Raw genomic sequence first — 12,594 nt, 5'->3', positions numbered from 1 at the left:
GGAGAAGGGGATGTAGCAAGAAAGAAAAGGAAAGTTTTTTTGTATATATACTGGAAGGATGGAGGGTCCAGTCATCTGTTTCATCCAATGCGCAGTAGAGAAGATCACACAGTTCAGATGATCTCAAGTCCAACAGCTGTAGTTAGTTTTCCTCATGGGCGAGTTTATAAAGGTTGTATACAATGTTTTTTTTTTTTTTTGCCGATTTATTGTTCACCAAGAACCGCATACTGGTTGTCTAGCTGGAGCTGAACGGCCTGATTCTTTGCCGCTTCTTCTCTGGCGCGGTTTTTGTGTTTTACAATTTCAAATGTCTTCTCCATTTCTTTATCCCTAGTTTAGGAAACAAATACGAGGGTTGTTAGAAGTGTAGAAGCAGCACGTACAGGATCATCATATATGGATACAACAACTAACAGACCCCACGCGGGATGACAACTTATATCCGACCCCAGGTGGGGTGCAGGAAGCACGGCAGGTAGGGAACTGCACCACACTCTTAGGCTATATTCACACTCTTAGGCATACTATTAGGCATACTAGCATGTGTGCACTAGCCAAACTAAAAACTCACACTGGTACAATACTTCAAAGAAAAAGACTTGTGTTAACCTTAGCCAAGGCATTAGGAATACAATTAATCTTTATTTAAGGGATACAGCAAAATCACATACAAAAGTGGCACAATAAAAACACTTAAAATAGTACAACTACAAATAAACCTGTACAAGGGTGGGGACAATATAGTCCCCTTAGATACATGCCTACAACTAATATGAAGATTTGGCCACCTGCCTCCTGTCCCAAGAAAATGTCAATTTGTAAAAAATATGTCAGGAATAAAGTTACCCCCTTCCCCCCACATTTCTGATTTAAATATGCGAAAACTGGCACAAATGCATTGATATTCCCCCCTCCCCCTCTGTTCTAGAATACTGCATATACCGTATGTACAGTTCAGTACTATAATGTATAAAATTCAACTAAAGACTTTCAAATAAAGATGCTAAAGACTACATACTAGTTCCATTACATTACGTAGTAGTGAGGAAGCACTTACCTGCGGGATTCTATATGCTTGGCAGTGGCTTGTAGAGACGGGAACTGGGCATCACTAAATATTTCAGGGGGACCTTGCGGCTTTCGTTGTGGTGCAGACATTCGGGCAGCAGGGGGTCTATACACGCCGCTGGGCTGTGCAGGCTCTGGGGCTTCTGCAACTGAGGAAAAAAACATCCAAATTAGATCCAATGAAGATGATTGGCAGCGGTTATTAGCAATTAGCCATAACCTGTACTAGAAAGCAGAGATCAAACTGCTCACCATAAGCAGCTTATAAATGAGACTCAAGACGTGTATACCGTACACAGAGGATCTTGTCTTACCAACACTTATAGGAGCTGGAGCAGGGGCAGATTTATTCCAAGGACCCATCGTCTTGTCAGAGCCATAGCCTCCAGCCTCTTCCCAGTCTCCACCCTGTTCTTCCTTTTTCTCACCTTCATCATCTTCCTTTTCATTGCTACAACAAGATTGTAGGAACATTAGGTCCAGAACACAGGGATCACAGCTACAGGACAGGGCTTATAAGGAAAAGGAACAATCCCATCCCAATGGTTTTGCTTTATAGAGAACCTATCACTTCTTGACTGCCTTAGTAAATTACCTGCCCTAGAAAACTGAAGCATCCATTACGAATCTGGGTTGAATTGTTCTTCGGTTATTCCTACTAAAAATGTGAATACATTGAAGAAAAGTAACGCCCACTTGTCTTCTAGCGTGGCTGTGTTTATTTCTCCAAGAATTGTTGATTTTATAGCAAATACAAGCAATTTCTTTAAGACATTTCAGGAGAGATTATAGATTCTTTTCAATAAAACAAGTGGTTACATTTCATTACTTGTAGCCACGTTGAATGTCTATCCTCTGAGCCTCAATCTCAGGTAAGAGATCATTGCATTCCTAGCAGGTTATACAAATTCAGCACTTATGTAGAAATTATAGCAGAAGATACTTGATTTTTCAACATGCTGCCACAAGGCTTCAGTGTCGGGCAGCTTAAATGTGGCTACAGGCGACCATGTAGACAAATACACTGCGTGACAGTGAATGGCACTTTGTACACTGAACAGAGCCTAATCTAGTTGCTTTTCGGCTCTGTAATCTTGTTGCACCGAGGAGCCCAGGACCGGAGTCCTACATTTCATACATGACCTCAGAGGCTTTTAAAAAAAGACAGCAATTAATATGGATCATCCGTTTTTCTTTTATACAGCCCAAAACCTTAGGACTTGTATAGAAACTGCGGGCCTAATAAGTAAACAGTCATATTTAAAGGGGTTGTCCAGGCAATTCTCCACTGCACTTTCCGCTAAGCAGACAGTACTTTGGTTGCTTTTGCAGCTAAACCCAATTCTGTACACAGACTAAGTCTTGTTTAGATAAGACTTGGGTGTCTGTTCTGTGACAGCCACACTTGAAACTGTGCTCACAAGGGTGAACAAGGCTTTGTGGAGAAGCGAGAGCGCTCCTTACTCCACTAACGAGGCCACACTGCAAATCCAGGATCACAGCCCCCACTATGGTTGTGTGTATGGGGATCTTGTGTAATGTACATTACAGGTCACTGCCTGCAACTTGTTCCGATACATGTCTGCATGACAGATAACACAAAAAGCGCCAATTGTTCTAGTGAAAATGCGTAAAAGTAGCCAAAATAAATAGTTCCATGGTATCATGTGCTCTTCTGGGTGGATAGAGATAGAAGTTGAACTTCAGATGTTTACTGACCAAAATTGGATGACAACATTTTGACGTCATAGGTTACAACGCTATAAAAACAGATGAAAATTAAGCTAATTCTATAAAGTTTATAGTAAATTGATGAAATTAGATAAGTGACAAGAACTGTTAAGTAGAAATAAGATTATAAAATCTATAATAGATGGTAACCTGCTCCTATGTTACCATAGGACCATCATATTTCACTGGATTTAAACAAATAGGAATTAGGGCCCATTACCTTATCTGCAAAGACTGAATTCTTAGGCCACTGTAGTCAACTTCTTTTTGCTCAAATTCTTTCCATTCATCATCAACCTACAAAAGAAAAAAAAAAAAATTTTAAAAATCTAGTAAATGCTGAAATTTACCATCGCTGGTAGTCAATAAGACATCTAAGCATTTCAGCTCGTTTCTGAATCTGTACCTCATCATAACAATATGTTCATGTCGCTGTTATATTAAGTGCATTTCACTAGTATATCCCAGAGCAATTACCACCCCCAACTATATAATAGGGACTATTACAGCAACCATGACAATATATAGTCTCAAATCCACTCCAAGCAGACAGCAACATTCAGCACTTAACCCCTACATCTTTGTATAAGAAGCCAGCGATCCTCTGAAATACTATTCAGCTATGCCCCATGATCAGCACAATGCAGGGCATGTCACATGCAGTTCTCCAGGATTGTACTGCTTACACTTAGAATAAAAGTGAATTGCAAAGCATATTCATAAAACAAGTCTCTAGTACTTACCGTATTTTTTGGACTATAAAACACTAAAACGTGCCTGCATCTTGTAGACCGAAGGTCAGGAGTATCCAGCACTGCCAGACCACCGTGACCGCTGTAATGGAGATCGGGTGATGCCCTGATATAGAGCTGCACCAGAACTCCCAGAGAGGAGCCTCCGCACTGCTCTCACTTCTCCCGGGTGTCCTACAGGACCTTTGGCGATGTCAGAATCATGTGACTGATCATGTGAGCTGCGTGTGTAACTGCGTGGATGGAGCAGAGCTGCGTGTGTAACTGCGTGGATGGAGCAGAGCTGCGTGTGTAACTGCGTGGATGGAGCAGAGCTGCGTGTGTAACTGCGTGGATGGAGCAGAGCTGCGTGTGTAACTGCGTGGATGGAGCAGAGCTGCGTGTGTAACTGCGTGGATGGAGCAGAGCTGCGTGTGTAACTGCGTGGATGGAGCAGAGCTGCGTATGTTGTGCATTAGTGCGACCAACAGGAATATTTTAATTGGTGTAAAATATATTTTTCATTTTTTGGAAGCCAAAATCTGGGGTGCGTCCTATAGTAAGCAGCATCTTATAGTCCGAAAAATACGGTAGTTGCCGATAACTAGAATTCCGCTATTATATGGGGAAACCCTATGACTTGCTCCCCATAGGTCAGTGTTGAAGCACTGTCTAAAGGGACTTACAGGGGAAACTAACATTGTAGATATTGTATCAAAGGAAACACCCCCTCACTTATCAGCATTCACCACTATACTGGCCAATTCACTAAATGAAGTCTTCTGTTACAGCAGCACAGAAAAATTAGTGCTGTGCACCCAAATACTGCTCATTCCTACTGATCTGAATCCGCTACATCGTCCTTGTACAGATGGAGTGCTTTATTCGCCATCTCTCAGTTTATGTAACTGGGAAGCTCCACATATGAAGGGGAGCCCATTAGTTTTTTGCTCCCATGAGTAGATGCGGAACTCAGGGAGATATAGGTTTATTCAATTTGGAGCAGAATTTATGAAATAAAGTAAATTGTTCCAGGATTCTTGGGTCTTGTTCATCCAACCCACGCCCTAAAGCTGGTTATATACAAGGGAGTTTGTCCAACTTGTTCTGCATCCGTTGGATTTAAGAGAACAGAACTCAGCAGCTTAGCATTGGGCCACTCAATCCAGCAGAGACACAAAAGGGCACTTATCATGGCTAGTACACCGTATTCTGACATACAAACCATTAAAAAAGGGTCAATTCCTTTAACATGGCCAGGAATTACAACTGAATGGAGCAGAATGGGCAGGGGGCCGGTTGTATAGCACAATTCCATGTCAAGCAGGACCTGGCATAGAAATAATTCAGGCCTCTTAGTATATCTAGTGTCAAGTGGAGAAAATCAAGAACAGAGGCATAATATGCCAGGTCATGATCACTGGTCTAATTATCGGATGCAAATCCTATAAGGAGGCGAATAAGGGCACTATTACACGGCAGTTGTGATGCAGACAAAAGTTAACCACCAGAGGGGTGCTTGCTTCCAACTTTCAGCTGTTGACCCCAATTTCTTTGGGTTTTATTACGTCTTTATAGATTTTACAAAGAAATCTTCGCTCATCTTAACTTTCATATTTTGGTTTATGGAGCTGAAGTTTCATTGCTACCATTTTGGTAACTACAATCTTTTGATCACTGTTTTTATGCATAGCACAATGGTGTAAAAATGGTGATTTGGATGTCATTTTGCATTTTGGGGCTCGGCATCAGGAACAATCATTTTTATATTCTCTATATTGTATTTTAAGACCACCTTGAGGCTTTCAAAATTTTTCTCAACTATTTTTTTACCATACTTCTTAGACCCCTAAAGGTACTACAACCCATGGGGGTTTAATTACTTCCACCATGTAAAGCAATGCTACTGTAATGCAATTTTTAGGCAATTTTGCTAGAGATATGTATCTGATTGTCAAAGCAGACTGCATTCTCCGCCAGAATTTAAATGGTTAAGAGCCACACAATGATAGCATAATACAGCAAACATCCACCATACATGAAGAGGGCTCATGTGTCATTTACAAAGGGAACCTGCTAGTAGAAATTGACCGATTAAACCAGTACCAGTATATTATGAAGCAGATAAACACCTTCCAGATCATGTGTCTTACATGGTCCAGTGTGGTGGCTTCACATAGAAAATTGAGAAGAGATCTAAATTTGTTGTATAAAGTCAGACAGAACTCAGGACTGAAGCCCTGGCTGCCACTGCCACCAAATGCCCCTTCTACGGCGACTCACATCACACACCAGACAGTAGTAGAGTCGGTTAGTCCTGGAAATAAACGCATCAAGTGCAGGAAAGTGCATTCTGATGCGAGGAGAGCTGGACTTCAGCGCCAAACTCCCAGCCTACATGACTATACAACAATATTGTTTCTCACGTTAAAGTTGATTTTCTGAATAATTCCACCATACAGGACCACAAAAGAAACATGAGCTGCTAGGTTTATTTGGTCAATTTCTGCAGACAGGTTCCCTTTAAGTAATTTTTGATAGATATCCACCACAGTAGCTATAAGGATTTTTGGTTTACAGGAGAAAGGATATAGAAGCCATACATCTCAGAATCAGGTTACTGACCCTTATGAGAATAAGGCTCATACCTCATTCTAGGGGTCAGAGGTGATCATTTTCATAGTTAATATCAGGGACACAGTTGTCCCAGGCTCACTAGGCCTTAGTGACAGACCTCTAATGAGCCCTCTCCTACAACATCCAAGGCTGTACAAGGCCAGATCTGGCCTCCCTCAATACAAAAACCCAGCCAACCATAATAATGTCCACTCAGTTTTTCCTGAATTTTTGGCCTTCTTTATACCAGAATTGGGACATTACCTACAACCAGTGAGCTGGGTAAGTAGGGGTGATGAACACCAGGTCAATTGTAAGTGACTATTAAGTAGCAGTGGTGCACAATGCACTGTAGGACCATAGCCCTGGATATAAAGACGCACTACATGTATAGAACATACACTTTCTACCAAAAATTCTCCAGCAATCATTTGGCACTGACTGCACAGCTTCTATAACCCTGAAGCATCATGGAGGATGCCCTGCAGCAAATATCCGGCTTAGTTCTAACGCCGAGTCACTGGATGAGCCCCTTATCTACTGCAGACATCACAGGGGTACACGAGAAATCGAGGTACCACAGGCCACATGTCCCTGGGTCCAGCATGAGCCATGACTACAGGGCCCCACATTCACACATGCTGTGCCCACACACTGCAGGTAGAGCAGGTGCCTGGTCTATATCACATGTATTATGACGTCACATGTGGCCAAGTCCCGAGAGGCCATGTCCTCACTACCCTCCATGTGATGCCCATAGACCTCCAGCAGGGCCTACGTAAGCAGACGAGGCCTGGAGTACTACATACTTTACCCTGCGCCCACCTACAGATTCTGCATTAGACTGCACAAGTTCCGGCGCCCCCTGTGCCAGGGTCACTGCCGCCTCTCCCCCCACACGTGTGCCCCGGGCGCAGCCTGTACCTTCTCCTGCTGCGCGTCCTGCGCCTCGCTCCTGTAAGACTTCTCCTTCTTGGAGACCTTGGCCGCTCCGCTGGATGTGAGCGCAGACTGTGTCCCCTCTGCCGGCCTCGCTGCCCCCTTCCCCCCGGCCGAGCCGCCGGAGCCTCCCTTCTCTTTCTTCTTTTTCTTGTCTCTCTTGGCAAAGAAGTCGTCCAGGCTCCTCTCCTCGGGCTCGGCCATGTTGGCAACAGCTGGCACACGCGGCGGTAGGTGCGTCTGTGACGACGAGCGCTGAGCACTGCACGCACCGGTCACACCAACTGAGTAGCGCTGAGAGGCCGGAAGCGCTGCCCACACCCGGGAACAAACCATCCTGGCGCATTCATAGGGGGAGGATCGAGTGATATCTCGCTGCTCCTATAGGGCGGAGAAGATCACGTGTGCCTCCTCCATCCCCCCTTCCTTAAAGTGGTATCGTCTTCCTCTCTGCCTGTACTCTACATGGAACGTGTCCGGCCACTTGGGGTGGTGTTATTTATTTATTTATTTTTTTCTTCACTAACTTTATTCATCATGTAACAATCCCTGGTCGTATGACTGAATTGCCTTGTGCGCTGTCACCAGGAGACCCCGTTTTGCCCCGTCTCTATAGAGCATTGCACACACACTGCTAAACATTTTTTGTATGTAAAAATCGGTTTTACAGAACAAAAGATAAATTATATATTACCTTTGAAAGACGTGCTTTGTGACTAGTCAAGTCGCCCCCTGGAAGGGGCTGAAGAGGAGCAGTCCCCCCACCCTTGGGAAACCGTCCTCCGTGGGTGATTTTCAAAAGAATACTCCAGCCCTTCACCTGCCCTTGTCCTTCATCATTACACCCCCTGGCTGACCCTCCCTGCACACGTCGCGCCCACTGGGGGTCATTTACTAAGGGCGTTTTCCTGACGTGTTACCCGAATATTTTCGATTTGCGCTGATTTTCCCAGAATTGCCCCGGGATTTTGGCGCACGCGATCGCATTGTGGCGCATCGGCGATGGCATGCACGCAACGGAAAATCGGGGAGCGTGGCCGAACGAAAACCCGACGGATTCGGAAAAACTGCCGCATTTAAAAAAAAAATGTGTTGCGAAAATTGCACTTACCTTCACTCAGCCCGGCTCGGTGTATTCCAGTGCGTTCCGATGCTCTTCAGCGCAGCAGCATCACCTGGTGGACGGTGGAGGAACTGCCTTAATAAATCCCGGCCGGACCCGAATCCACCGCAGAGAACGTGCCGCTGGATCGCGAATGGACCGGGTAAGTAAATCTGCCCCACTGTCCGGAACTCCCGCTGACCGTGTCAGGCATTCTTGCGCCTGTGCTGTCAGCATGTTTTGTGCTATGAGCACGGACATGCGCAGATTTAGCGGTGGCGGCTGCAAGGTCCCCATTCATCTGTGCATGCGCCACACTAAGTTGCCGACTCAGAGGCGCTTCCCGGCGCTGTCTTCATAGCTACTCCAAGTCGGCAACGTAGTGTGGCGCATGCGCAAATGAATGTGGGGACCACATTTCATTTTGATTAAAATCAGGTTGACGGGTTTGATACCCAGCAACCCCATCAGTTAGCTGTAGGAGACCACAACATTTGAATGAAGGCTGAAGCCTGGTCCCATTAAGTTATCCCCTATCAATCCCCGATAAAATTTATTGCAATTGCTAGGAAATAATTTCCCAATCCACTAACTCCATGACTTCCCTTCCCTCCGGTACCCCACCCTGTTCGCTCTCTTCCTATGAGCCAGTCTCATAGGAACAAGTGTCCAGGCTCCTTTCCTCTCCTCACCCCACCACCTGCATCAGTGACCCCGTCCCCTCACATCCCCACACAGAGCCTCTCTCCTACAGTCACTTCTCACCTCACTTCAATCTCTCTTCTGGTGTCTTTCCCTCTTCTTTCAAGCATGCTGATATTACCCTGTTACTAAAGAAACCTTCTCTGGACCCATCCAATGCTACCGACCAGTCTCTAATCTCTCTTTTATCTCCAAACTCCTGGAACACCTGATCTATTCTCGATTTTCCCATTTTCTCTTAGTTAACTCCCTACTTGACCCCCTACAATCTGGTTTCCGCTCTATGCACTCTACTGAAACTGCTCTTTGCAAAGTCTCCAATGACCTGCTTACTGCTAAATACAGATCTTAAAGTAATGATGGCCACTCCTTTTTCTTTACTAAATTGCTTTTTTCTAGTGATAATACAAATTCTAAAGGTCTATTCAGTGGGACTATCTGCTGTGTATCCATCTGACTTCTGCACAACACAACTGATGGTCCCAACCCCATTTATAAGGCGAGAAATCCCACTTATTAAACCTGGCAGGGCAATCCTGTGATGTGAACACCTTTTCTGGTGACTTCCTCTTGAAACTCACCAAGAGAATACCAAGAGTGTGTAAAGGTGGCTACTTTGAATAACCTAGAATATAAGACATATAAGTATATAATTCCACTTGTGTTAATTCATAGCTTTGATCCACAATTTTTAAAGTCATGAAAATACAGAAAGGTGTGTCCAAACTTTTGGTCTCGAGTTGTAAAGTGCTATGGAATACAATGACGATATATAAATAAATGTTATTATTATCAACAGCATGTAGATGATAACCTGCTGATCATTGAGGATCCAAATGTTGGGACCCCCATAGATCAAGAAAACTAAGATCTGCACATGCTCTGCCACAACATTTATTGACCATGAAGTAGTTGAATACTGAACTCGGGCATCTCTGTCAGCCCTCCTGCACACAATACTTTTTTTTCCTATTGGCTATGGCATGCAACAGTCAACCAGTGTATCTCTTGCTGAGCCACAAACACAGACAGAAATAAGACCTGCTCCTAGTTTTGTGGTTCGGGCAGTCGGCTAATACAAAGCCATGGAAACCACGGCAATTTTCATGTTTCATGTGCAACACCCCTGCCAATACATAGGCAGGCTGGTAGTTGCAAATAGCACCCTCTCCAGGTCAGAAGCTGTTAGGGGGAGTCACAAACCCTCTATGAAGGTTCTAGAACCTGGCCATTGTGTAATAGCAGCTGTAGACTCTACCTGGAAAGGCAATAGTTAAATGGGTGTTAGATGTTATACAATCAGTTGGTTGTATTGTAAACTGGAGTGTGATTGAAGAGGTGCTACCACTTGACCAGGGGGAGTATAAAACCCCTGTGCAGGGGGAGCACATGGTCTTAGTCTTACCACAGAGCAGAGGGTAAGACCTGCTGTCAGAATGAAGAGGGAGAGTTAGGAGCACACCTTTAGTGCTGTCAGATACCAATCCCAGGAGCTGAGTCTGGAGACTCTAATCCAGAGCTGCAGTTTCCAAAGTTTGGACACAGCTGCATCTCAATTATCCAAGCCTGCATATACCATCAGGCTGGCGCATTATTCCTGTGGACCACTCTCCACGACCACTCCACTACCAGAATATGAATCTGCTGTTTGACATTTGGTCCATTGCCTGCTACCTGTTGTTCAATAAAGAACCCTGAGTTGATTTGCACAACATTGCCTCCATCTGATTCCTGGATACAGCTGTCTACCAACATGGGCTTCCCATTCAATTACACAGGGACTTATCTTATGGACACTCAGGGGTTGCCCAGGGAGAAACAAGTACTTCAGCCTCTCCCTGCTTATTTCTTGCACACACCACCTGCTGGAAACCATCAATGAAGCCAGTAAGATCTTGTCATGTATCATGAGTGGTATGGACTCTCGGGATAGGGATTTAATATTACCACTGTACAAGGCATTGGTTCGGCCTCACCTGAAATATGCCATCCAGTTTTGGCATCAGTCCATAAAAAGGATGCCCTGAAGCTGGAGAGGGTTCAACGAAGAGCCACAAAAATGATAAGAGGTAAGGAGGGTCTCAGTTATGAGGAAAAATTAAAACAACTAGATTTATTTAGTCTGGAAAAGAGACAACTGCGAGGGGACATGATTAATTTATATAAATATATGTATGGTCCATAAAAAAATATGGTGGTAAGTTGTTTCAGATTAAATCAAATCAAAAGACGAGGGGGCACTGAGTGCGCCTGGAGAAAACAAGGTTTAATCACCAGAGGCGAAAGGGCTTTTTTACTGTGAGAACTGTCAATCTGTGGAATAGCCTGCCTCAGGCGCTGATCACAGCGGGGACAGCAGAGAGCTTGCAGAGAGACAGCAGAGGGACATGCACATGGTCAATTAGTCCAGTGCCAGAGGCAGCAAAGCAATCCCAAAACATCAGGGAACCTCCGCCATGTTTGACTGTAGGGACCGTGTTTTTTTTTTCTCCTGTAAACTCTTATGTTGATGCCTTTTCCCAAAAAGGTCCACTTAGGTCTCATCTGACCAGAGAACATTCTCCCAAAACGTTTTAGGCTTTCTCAGGTAAGTTTTGGCAAACTCCAGCCTGGCTTTTTTATGTTTCTGTGTAAGAAGTGGGGTCTTCCTGGGTATCCTACCATACAGTCCCTTTTCATTCAGAAGCCGACGGATAGTACGGGTTGACACTGTTGTACCCTCGGGCTGTATGAACTTGTTTGGATGTTAGTTGAGGTTCTTTATCCACCATCCACACAATCGTGTGTTGAAATCTCAGCAATTTTTCTTTTCCGTCCACAATTTAGGGAGGGTTAGCCACAGTGCCAGGGTCTTTACACTTCTTGATGACACTGCGAAACGGTAAGCACAGGAACATTCAGATCTTTGGAGATAGATTTGTAGCCTTGAGATTGCTGATGCTTCCTCACAAAGTTCTCAGACAGTTCTCTGGTCTTCTTTCTTTTCTTTTCATGCTCAAGGACACAGGACAGAGGTTGAATCAACTTTAATCCATTTACTAGCTGCAAGTGTGATTTAGTTATTGCCACCACCTGTTAGGTGCCACAGGTAAGTTACAGGTTCTGTTAATAACACAAATTAGAGAAGCATCACATGATTTTTCCAACAGTACCAATACTTTTGTCCATCCCCTTTTTATGTTTAGTGTGGCATTATATTAAATGTGGCTTTTTGACAATTCTTTTTGTGGTTTTCCATTGAAGACAAATTAAATGATGATAATAATACCAAAGAATTTCTGATTGCAATCATTTTTTGGAAAAAACTGAGTATTATATGACAGAATTGCAGGGGTGCCAATACTTTTGGCCACCACTGCATCTGAGGGCTGGATATGGTGGCGTTGGCATGATACAATATTGATAGTAAAATAAAAATGAATCGATTGTAGAAGGCATTGATGACAAACACAGACAACCTTGGTTATTAAAGGGGTTGGCTACTTATAGAAAACCCTAACACCTATATTATATACTTACCCCAATAAAGTTTCCTGGTCTCTTCTGAGAACTGTGGGTCACGTGATGATTGGGACTGGGCACATATCTTGATGTCCCATGTCTTGATTGCTCCGGTGGATGTAAACAGCCATGCATTCATTGCTGTCTGCATGCCTCCTCTCTCATAACTAGTTCCATATCAGGGGCGCTCCAAATCTTGTT

The 12,594-nt window shown here is 44.1% G+C and overlaps 1 protein-coding gene across 2 annotated transcripts; it reads right to left on the bottom strand.

Moving 5' to 3' along the window:
• Positions 1 to 146: 146 nt before the first annotated feature.
• On the bottom strand, positions 147 to 7,453 carry CDV3 (CDV3 homolog). Of its 2 annotated transcripts, none has more exons than XM_072153467.1 (5): positions 7,074 to 7,453; positions 3,023 to 3,099; positions 1,386 to 1,522; positions 1,061 to 1,220; positions 147 to 333 (listed from the first exon to the last, which is right to left on the bottom strand). In XM_072153467.1, exons 1-5 carry the CDS (start codon positions 7,422 to 7,424, stop codon positions 207 to 209), a joined length of 852 nt encoding a protein of 283 aa, XP_072009568.1. In that variant the 5' UTR covers positions 7,425 to 7,453; the 3' UTR covers positions 147 to 206. The 2 variants fall into 2 exon arrangements, with proteins under 2 accessions (XP_072009568.1, XP_072009569.1); XM_072153468.1 differs by lacking the exon at positions 7,074 to 7,453 and adding an exon at positions 6,551 to 6,659.
• Between the last annotated feature and the right edge of the window lie 5,141 nt (positions 7,454 to 12,594).

This window comes from Engystomops pustulosus, chromosome 5, assembly GCF_040894005.1.
Source record: "Engystomops pustulosus chromosome 5, aEngPut4.maternal, whole genome shotgun sequence".
NCBI lineage: Eukaryota > Metazoa > Chordata > Amphibia > Anura > Leptodactylidae > Engystomops > Engystomops pustulosus.
The sequence above is the reverse complement of the archived record's forward strand: the minus strand, read 5'-3'. Positions and strand labels throughout refer to the sequence as shown.

Bases quoted from the DNA above. Each gene is read 5' to 3' on its own strand.
- CDV3 (XM_072153467.1), bottom strand. From the start codon at position 7,424: ATGGTTTGTTCCCGGGTGTGGGCAGCGCTTCCGGCCTCTCAGCGCTAC. The intron at 1,523-3,022 runs GTAATGGGCCCT...ATCTTGTTGTAG, and splicing joins ATTCAGTCTTTGCAGATAAG to CAATGAAAAGGAAGATGATG. The intron at 1,221-1,385 runs GTAAGACAAGAT...TTTTTTCCTCAG, and splicing joins TCCAGCTCCTATAAGTGTTG to TTGCAGAAGCCCCAGAGCCT.